This window comes from Cajanus cajan, chromosome 7 (assembly GCF_000230855.2).
Source record: "Cajanus cajan strain Asha chromosome 7, NIPB_CcT2T_4, whole genome shotgun sequence".
Lineage (NCBI taxonomy): Eukaryota > Viridiplantae > Streptophyta > Magnoliopsida > Fabales > Fabaceae > Cajanus > Cajanus cajan.
Genome location: NC_138523.1, coordinates 37,050,242 through 37,061,092, shown reverse-complemented (window position 1 = coordinate 37,061,092; position 10,851 = coordinate 37,050,242). Strand labels below are relative to the sequence as shown.

Sequence of the window (10,851 nt, the reverse complement as noted above, 5' to 3'; positions counted from 1 at the left end):
TAGTTATTACTATTTCAGTATAAAAAAACAATATTATACCTTCTTCTATATCCTCTCCTCTCAAAATAAAAGATACCAAAAACAAGGACGGAAAATTCTTCTCCCCACATGCCTCTTAAGATGTGAACTTCAGGCAGAAGTAGAATTGTTTTGAAATTGTAGTTTGGTATAAAGTGGGGGCACTATCAACTCCCCAAATCAATTTCCTTTTAAATTTTATCATGCATATGAGTAGCCATAAATCTAGCATCCACTTGACTTAAAATTTTCCAATCCTGCCTCTCACTTCTGCCATTATAAGTGGATGTTTCTATATTTTACCAAAAGCTATATTTTTTTCCTACCTACCATTTCTCTTAAGCTTACTACTATATGAAAACACTAAATATATAAACATTACATTAGTTTTGCTAATTAAAGAATTTTACATACTTATTATCCTTTTATTTTAAAATTATGTTTCTTGATGGTAACGATTTAACCTATATTATCAGAGCAAGAGATAGAATTATAAGAACTACAGTGAGAATAGTTGAGAAGTAAAAGACAATTAAATAACATCACGTGATAGTACTAAATTAAATAGCAGGCAGTGAAACTGTGAAAGAATCAAAGGACGAACAAAGTCATCCATTTCATGGGAATTCAAAATTCAAATTTACTAACATTAAGGTTGTTTCAGATAGCATACAATAACCAATAAATGCTGCACAATTATTTGTGTCTCTATCACAGAAAACACTCTCTTCCTTGCCTGCTCGGCCTGCAAGCATAGACCAAACCGCCCAAGGCTACAATACTTTTCACTTTTCAAATACACCATTTGTAATTTTCTTTTAATCATTTTTACTTTTGACTGGTAAATTAATTAGTTTGTTTTGTGAATTTTATTTCCTCTCGAAACCAAAATAATTGCCTTTTAAATCCAAGAAAGCAACCTGTCAAACGGTTTAAAAGACAGTACACTAGATTCAAACATCTTAATTAATAAAATACAACCCGTCACGTTGTTAATGTTCAATTAATAATTTAAGACTTCTGGACTTAACCTTTTGGCAATTGTAACAGCTATTAAAACATTAATACATTAATTTCTTCACGCAAGCCTCTGATTTAGGCATGTTTTGCTATAATTTAGTTTTCATCGGTGGATGGTCCCAATCAAAGTCAAAAAAGTTGCTCATTAATTTTATATAAACAAGAAAACGATAGAAAAGAAATTATGCTAATTGGTATAATTTTCTTTTACAGATTTAACTTAAAAAATGTTAACAGAACATGAAACTAGAAAATTATAAATGTTCATTTTACATGTATATACTATTTTTTGCTGTTAAATTTGCTTTGTACAAATTTAGTTGAGACATGTATTTTTTTTAGGAATGATAATTATGTTTAATCTGAACAATAACTTTTTTTTCTTCTTATAAATAATAAAATTTATTCTCTAAACATTCAATGCAGTTATATATAGTGTTCAAAATTAAAACTACTTTTGTACACTTAAATAATGTTCTACTTATTGATTCATTTAACATAGTAAATTTGGTTCAGCCATTAAAAAAAATGAAGTATATAATCTCTTGAGTTCAATATTTTATACATACCAACAGATAAAAAAGTTACTATAAAGATAACTTTTAAAGGTAATTTTTGTAAGTGATTAATGACAGGATTTTCTTTTTTTCTTTAAACTCTTTTACATTGAACAAAAAGATACATAAAGTTTCTTTAACTATTACCGTCGGTTACTCAGTGCGACAACAAAAAGTGAGTGTACTTGTAGGTGGATATTTAATTGTTCATTTATTTATAACTCTTAGACAGTGACTTCAAAATCAAAACAACTTGTGTGAGGTGTGAGCAAGATTCCATTCCCTCTTTAGTTTTGAAATGCACAAGTACATTTGTTTTTGAACCTGCACTGCACATTCCACAACAAGGATTTCATCTTCCACACTCCCCTTTTCCCTGTTCATTGGAAAACAACCTCATCACTCAACTTTTGGGGTCTGATCTGAGATGGGGTCTTGCTGTGCTGAAAGTGCAGATAACATGCAAGTGACAATGGCTCCTGAAAAGGACCACATATCGAGGTGTGTTTCTCTTCTCTCCCTCTTTCCATATCCATCTCTCTCATGTTGCATTGTGAATTGGAATGAATGACATTGTTCAATGTGTCATTTCAGCTGCAAGAAAGTGGAATCAGATGAGGCTCTCAACACTGTGGGGTGCCTCAGAGGGAGATTACTGAAAGAGAGACAGGCTTCAAGGGAAGCCAAGATGGAAGTAGAATCAATGGGAAACAAGGTAACATAACATATGATAACATCTTTGATCTAACAATAGTGTCAATCTTGAATAATTCTTTCATTCACTTTTATGTGCCACTGTTTGGATCATCACTGTAAAGGAAAGAAAATGACATTGCTGTTCTGTTTGTGTGGCTTTTTGTCTGACAAACATTATACTGTGTTTCCATTTCTCTCTCCCTAAATAAAAATGGGATTTTTTTTCAGTTGGTTGAGTTGGAAAAATTGCTTAGAGAAGAGACCAAATTAAGAGATAAAGCTGAAAGAAGGCTTAAATTTTTGAAGAAAAAGCTTGAATCTTTCAACATGCCCTCCAAGTCAGGGCAATTGGAGCATTCTGATTCGTCAGAGAAATGTGAAAATTCTTGCGAACATTCCGAAGCAAATGAAATAAAGCATGATGCGAAAATTCTAGCTTTGCCTGAAAATGTAGATCACAGTGATAATGTTTCAGAAGCCTCTACCATCATTCAGACCCATAATAGTCCTTCCAGTACAAAAGATTGTGATTCTCAGAATGCTGATAATTTCAGTAGCAGTAATTCAGACATGTGTTGTACTTCCCAACAAATTCTGAACCAGAATCTGAATCCGAGCTCTCTGAATTTGAAGAATGATGAAAGCAGGTATTAAATTTGAACATGTTGGTGAAGATATTTAGATGGGAATTTGCTTAGGAGCAATTATAACGGTAGATTGAAAAATTAATGATTGAGATAGTCATATATTAAAATTTTAATTGTTACGCAAAATAAAGAGTTTTACCTTTGATAGATAGAAATTATCTTTATATAATTTTTATGATAATTATTATAGCTTAATTTATATACATTGTCGGTGAAATTTTTTTACACATTCATCTAATTAGAAATATCATTAATATAACTTTTTAAAATAGTTATTATAAAAGTCATTGAATAAGCAATTTGTTATTATATAATCTTTTACACTCTTGGCGCATACAGAGATAGTTGTTAACTGTAATTATTATAGAACCCTTTACATTTGCATACACTATTATAAAAGTTACATTGTCAGGGTAAGAATCGCATAATCCTTTACATTTGCTTGCATTATTTACTTTAATTATTATAAAAAGTAGTAACCATATAATATATATTCATTTATAATTGGATAACAGTATATTTATACTTTCGTACATATAAATTATTTTCTTAGGAGACAAATTATGAAGTTGTTAACTGTTGTAAGTGTGATTTATCTTCTGAAGTATTTTCTCTTAATTAAGGAGAAAATTTCTATCAGATGAATAGTTGGTGCTTTAAAATTGTATTTGTTTGAGCAAGACTCTTATTTTGGATTTTGGGACTAAGTTTCAGGCTTTCCAGCTCAAGCCCAAGATCATCAGTGACAGAGAATGAGAGTGATCATGCAGATTTCTGTGATAATTCTCTGGCATTAGTTCCTGTGACCGTGACATCTGCATCACATGCCACCAGTAATCCCAAACCAATTAACGTGAGTGTCCTTGAGGCTCTAGAAGCATTGAGGCACGCCAGAGAAAGGCTTCAAAGTTCAATGAGAACAAGACAAATGATTCATGTTGGCCCAATTTAAGCTCCAACACTGAGATAGTAATAATGCTAAATTATTGCTATGTTTATTATGTATTATAGACAGTGAGATTATTATTATTTAGCATGCAAATATGCGGGAATATCATAAACGTTAATTGAGGTCCTAAAATTAATAAGATTGGTAGCAGAGTGGTAAAATTCTTGTGAATTGTGGTTTCAGTCACCACAGAAAGCATGTGACGTGGGGATGTGCTGTCATCTCCTTTGGGGTCCAACTCTTCTGTCCATATTCTTTTCTTGTGCTTTTTTATTTTTTTCATATGCTTTTGGTGACTTTTAATGTGGTCACCCCTTGATTCCTGTGACTTGCATCGACATTATTATACTTGGGCTTAATGGCTTATGGCTTATGGCTTATGAGAAGGACAAGGCTTATCCTCAACCAAGAGTACCACTGTAATGTAACTCGGCAATTTTGTCATCTGTTACTATTTTCTCATATATATCAGCTAATTTCAGAAATGAAACATCGTGATTTTATATGTCTTGAGTGCAAATATACAATAAAAGAATAGTTTCAAGGAATTGTTTTATTGGTAACTGGTATTGCAAAAATAAGTCGGTTAAAGTGATGTACAATAATATACTTACCATTCAAAGAATTTAATGAATGATGATGCTGCTGGTATTTTTTTTTATAATTATATTATTGATACGGGTAAGAAAAATGTACTCCATATTTGTACCGTATTAAAAAAAAATATTTTTATAAGCGGTTATTGTAATTTTATAATAAAATAGAAAAAAAATACTTGTAGAAAAAAGTAATTTTAGAAAGTTATAGAATATAAACAAAGAATAAAATGATTTATATAAAAAGTACTCCATATTTGTACCGTATTAAAAAATATATATTTTTATTAGTGGTTATAGTAGTTTCAGAATAAGATAGGAATTTTTTTTGAAAAAATAAGAAGTTATTTGTAAAAAAAATAGTTTTAAAGAGTTATAGAATATAAACAAATGATAAAATGATTATGAAAATCAAAAATAATTATTTAAAAAAGTATTTTTTTTATATATTAATATAGATGAAATATTTGTTGACTTAATCAATACTTAATTTTGGTTAGAAATTTGATTAATCATATTTAATAAAAAAAAATTAATAACATTATTTCTATCTATAAGATTTGAATTTAAGAGTTACAAAGTAGAAAGAAGAGTCAAGAAATGTAAGAAAGTTACTATACTTTCATAATTTAGGAGTGTTGAAGATTCGATAAATATTTGTGAAGAAAATCACATAGATCCACCAAAAAAACCTTTCCACTATCAAGAAAGAATGTCACATGTAACATAATCGACTATGTTCGAAGATGTAATATTAAGTTATGTTATTTTTTTAATATAAATAATATTTTTAAAAAGTAATTAAATAATAATATAATGATGAAATAAAGTGAAATAATAATATAAAAAAATAAATATTTATTTATTATTTTTATATTAAATAATCTTTCTAACCTTCCTTCTACTTTTTTGTACTTCTTTCTTATCAAAAAAGTTTAATTTTCACTCTCTTATCTTCTTACTTATACTTCCTTACCTTTTTCTTCTCTTTACTTCTTTCTTTTTATTTCTTTTCACTTTATATCAATCTCCTTACACCACTAAGCACTTGCTGGTTGCAGCGTGCCAGTATAAAGACTGAAAATAATAAGCAACAAAATTAAAACTAAATATTGGTTTAATTCTCTATTGTTTTGTTGAGTTGCTATTATTTGGTTGGCATAGCTATCAAATTTTGAATAATGTTACATCTTAAAGGGATTTACAAAGCACAGAAAATCCACTTGGTCCCGTGTGTTTCCCTCTTGGATTTGAGTAAATGCCGTTGTCATTGTCAAATGTATAAGTAACACTGATTATGTTATGTGTTGATGTTGTAACAATTTAAGATGTTGTTTGTTTGCTTCTCATGTAACGCGTCAAAAAGAGTGTGTTCCATTTGTCTGATGAAAGTAAAAAAGAAGGTGCTACTGCTAAGAGGCTTCGTCATTCTCTTTTCAGAGAAGCAAAGGGACCTATCAATATTCAACATAACCTTTCTTCGTTAATGGATTTGAATCCAGATAAGAAGGTAACATGTGACCAACAAATACTTTTACTTTATAATTAATTTTTCCTTTTTCATACTTTTTTTTTTTTAATTACATAAACAGAAAAAGAATACAAAAAGTGAGTGACTTGAATTCCAACACTTGTTGATCAATCACGAAACTCATCTGCGGTCTCCAATCCAAGAGATTAGCATGATGAAAACTTCAGGTGATTAAACTCTTCAATTTAATATCTTCGTAAGTTGGTTCAGTGGTCACACACTATCCACTTATACGTTGCAAGAATGATTTATAAAATTAAAACTTCATTATTTTGATATTACTATATATTTCATGTTGTTAAGGACAAAGTGAATAACATTTTCTATAGTTAGAAATTAAAATGAAGATTTTGAAAAGTTAAAAATTATAGCGATTCAATCACATATATAATTTTAAAAATTAAAATGATATTTATTTTAAAATTTGCATGACGTAATTCATGTAAAACATTTACAATATAATGTTATATTTGGATTATAAATTATGATTTAGTTGATTTTATAAAGTTAAAAATTATAGCGATTCAATCATACTTACAATTTTAAAAACTAAAATGATATTCACTTTAAAACTTGCAGGAACTAATTCATGTCAAACATTATATATGGTATTTTGTATTATAAGTTATTATTTATTTAATTGAATAAGTAATTTCGTTTTAATTTTATTTAAATAATGGTTTGAGACTTCAAAATGTGTTCGAACAAAACTTATGATAACCAACAATATTAGTTAATATAAAAAATAACGACTTGTATCTTTAATCAAGTTGTTTATGATTTAAATTATAATTTTAAGAATAAAATATAATATATTAAAAGGAGAATATATATTTTGTGTGCGTTCATAATCTTTAATGGAGATTAATCACTCATTTTAACATTTAATATGTCATATCAATACAATAGTTAAAAAAGTTATGTAGGATTTTTTTTTTCAAAAAAAAATTAAATTAAAATTTTCAAACTATAAGAGTCGGTGTGCATAAATTCGAGTCCAAACATATACTAATAACATGTTTGATTTATTGTTGAATTTTTGTTTGATTTATTGTTGAATTTTGTTAAATGAAGTAAATACACATTCTAAAGCACCAAACTGATAAGTAATATTTTTTATCTTTTTTGTTGAACGTGATTTTATGGGTTTCGGATGGTAAACTAAACACACACTAAAAGAATTGAAAATAAACTCACAATTTATATGTTTATAATTTGTTTTGAATTCTTTGACTAGGCAAATTTCACTGTTTTATCTTATAAGTTTAGAAAAGAAGAAGTCTCGATCGTTCCGTTGTTCAAACATTCCGCAAATACCAGCAAGACTTCATAATAATACTAATTATGAAGCAGCATCCTCAAAATCTTGGGTTGTATTTATATTAAGGATGAAATAGGGAGGGCTAAGTGGGATGTACTTTTAGAAAAAATAATGACAAAATACACCTATATATATATATATATTATAAGTTGTGAAAAGTTAATTTTAAAGAAAACAATCGTTTATTTTTTAATTTGAAAAATAATAATAATTTCTTTAAATTGAATTAAATTAAAAACACAGTTATTTGGTCATAAATGTATAATGCATAAATGTGATATACTAGTGGGTAGTGCAGGTGGGACATGTAACATTGAAATTGCGTAAATATCAGGACACCAAAAATGAACTAAAAATGATGAAATACATAGAGAAAATGAAAGAAACATGATAACTTTACAGTCATAGGAAATGACCTGTGGCTGTGGGTGAGGGACGCGTGTTCTAATTATCATTAGGGGCAGCGTCTCTTATATTGTGACTTGTGAAGGGGAGTTGGCCTACCAATTATTTTCAGACCTCATTATCATGCATCTAATTATTTAAGTTTCCATTCTCATTTTTGAGATAGCTGTTCAAAAATCAATTAATGAACAATTTTTGGTTTCTGCTAGCTCAATTTACTTAATTTTAAAGATTTTGATCTTGTACTAGTACACTTGTATTGTTGTTGCAAATAAGAGTCGTGTTTTAACATTACTATTAAAATACATACATATAAGTTGCTCCACATATCTCATGAGATGACAATCCAATAAAAGAGGAGGGTGGGGGGGCGCTTAAAGCTTATGTACAATCGTCACCTTATACAAGATAAGATATATGTTTTTATTTAAATATGTTTCTAGATTCTAATTTTATTCAAATTTCACTTTTAATTTTTAAATAAAATTTTGATTGATGTTATTTTAATTTGCCTCTCTTGTCATCAGGCAGTGGCAGATGCACGGGTAAGTGAATGGAGGCAATTGTTCTCACAAGAAATTATTTTTTATTGGTATATATTTAATAAAGAAATCTCTCCTCATAAAATTAAATTAAATAATAAAGAATTGAGAAATTGAAAGATATATATTACATACCATTTTTTTCATAAAAATATGATATAACTTGCATCACTAAAGAATAATGATATTTCAACAATGTTGATATTTCAAGATCTAACAATCATTTACGACATATTAATATATATATATATATAAAGAAGAAAAAAAACAAAAGGAAAATAATACAAGGGACTATATCAAAACTCATAAACAATAATTAACAAAACCTAAAAAATGGAACATCACAACAATTATGAAAAGTTCATCATTAGAAAACTTAGGAAGAGAATCCCACCACTTATATACTAGCATGTGATGAAGCCCATAACTAGCTACTTTATTTGCACTAGAATTTCCTTCTCAATAAATGTGAGATGCAAAAATATACATAATAGAATAAAGATGACAACACCTATTTCGAATTTCCTAAGGAACTAAAGACGCATCCTTAAGAGTTGATAAAATAAGGATATAATCACTTTCCAATCAAAGATTATACCAACCCATCTCATGAATTTTTTCAATGGTCAAAATAATAGTCATTAGCTCAACAAAAAAAATAGATTTATTACTTATTTATTGTCTAATAGTTTAACAGATACATATATTGAAAAAAAATTTCTCCATAAATTTTAGACTAAGAAACTGATCTATGGAAGAAATCAAGACGATGTTATGTATAGAGAAGGATGAAAAATTGTTAAGATACAACTTAGGTATTATTCCTTATGATCGATTAGTATTGTTCTTTAATTACAATTAGAAATTTATTTTAGTAATATGCATAAATGTATATTAATGAGATATGTATTACATGTAAACTATATTGTCAAAATAAATCTTCAATTCTAATTAAAAAATAACACCAATTATACTTAAAAAATTATATTTAAATTTTATTTTATTAGTTGTCAATTTACTGTAGTGAGAGAAATGGTGCATGATGTGAAATGTCAAGGGTATAATAGAAATAAAATATATTAATTCATTGAAGAAGAAAAAAACCTTAAATTACTTCATTTAGAAATAGAGGAAGTAATTGTTAGTTTTCTTTAAGTTGAGTTTTATTTCTATTTATTTTTGTCATTTTTAAAGTTCAAGATAACTTTAAATTTGTTTGTACAAACTTCTTTATAAGTATTTTTAGGAGAGAAAAATAAGAAGAAAAATTAAAATAATTTTTTTATAAACTAAAATTAACTTAAGCACGAGTTAAAAATCGGAGAGACTAATAACAAAGAGTTTTTATAAATAAGTTATGCATAAATTAATTTTAGTGTATCGAAAAACTTAATTCATTTTTTTTCCTATTTTACTCTTCTAGAAGTGTTTTTGGAGAAATTCATCTAAATAAATTCATTAATTATCTTTTCTAATAATATCATTACTTCTACCTAAAAAAATTTATTAGCTTACACACTAACTACTAATATACATTTGTTATGAAATGAAGAAAAAAAATTATAATAGAAAACATTAAAATTATTTTATATAAAATAAAAAAGACAATTATTACATTTCTTTTATATATACTAGAGGGTTTTGGGCACTTCGTGCCTATAATAATTACACACAAACAAGTATTATAAATTATGAATAGTTATTTAGAAAAAATATATAAAAAAATTTATATTCAAGGGGTATAATCATCCATTAAAAAATAAAGACCAAAAGGGTGATTATTAAAATATATCCCCTTTATAATATGTATAGATAATTTAAACAACTATTATAAAAAACAAAATAATAATATTAAATTAAAAATTATCATTAACATTCTTGTTTGCACCTATGCATTAGAACTAATAAAAATTCACTTAAGTAACTCCACTAACTCTTTAAGTATATATGGATGATCATGTGATTAAGGGTCCAATTCTCAAATTAGTATTAATGAAAAAAACCCTCCTTTTTTTTTAATAAAAAAATCATCTATTTAAATAAATCTCAATCTTTGAAAACTAGTATTAACTATCTTAGCTTCTCACCATTTCACCAAAAGTATAAAAACGTAATAAATAAAATGTGTATTACATTATTTAATTAATTCTTGTAAACTTTAACTAATAATAAAAACGTTTTAAAAATATATCACGAAATTATTTTTAATTTATTTGATATATAAAAAAGATAACTCCCTCCTAATCATGAGAATTGATTCATTTGCAAGTAATTGATATTTTTATTCATAATTATATATATATATATATATATATATATATTAAAAATCAAACCTCAACTTTTATTAAAAATATATATAAAATCACTTGTACTATTCACTAAGTTATTTTTTGTTTTCTAAACGTAAACACATAACTTGCAAGTCCCGAAAATAACTGAACAATTCAAATTCAAATATGAGATTGTTCTTGACATATGTTTAAACTTAAACCAAACATATATGCATGAATGCATGCACTGATATAATATAATAAAATATTAGAGAATAGATGCATGGTTCCAAGTTCCA

The 10,851-nt window shown here is 27.0% G+C and overlaps 1 protein-coding gene across 2 annotated transcripts; it reads left to right on the top strand.

Annotated features, from left to right (window-relative positions):
- The first annotated feature begins 1,813 nt into the window (after positions 1 to 1,813).
- On the top strand, positions 1,814 to 4,392 carry LOC109789957 (uncharacterized). 2 transcript variants are annotated; one of them, XM_020349029.3, is made up of 4 exons: positions 1,814 to 2,096; positions 2,190 to 2,310; positions 2,520 to 2,938; positions 3,647 to 4,392. In XM_020349029.3, exons 1-4 carry the CDS (start codon positions 2,023 to 2,025, stop codon positions 3,888 to 3,890), a joined length of 858 nt encoding a protein of 285 aa, XP_020204618.1. In that variant the 5' UTR covers positions 1,814 to 2,022; the 3' UTR covers positions 3,891 to 4,392. The 2 variants fall into 2 exon arrangements, with proteins under 2 accessions (XP_020204618.1, XP_020204619.1); XM_020349030.3 differs by having other exon boundaries at positions 1,818 to 2,096; positions 3,653 to 4,392.
- Positions 4,393 to 10,851: the final 6,459 nt, after the last annotated feature.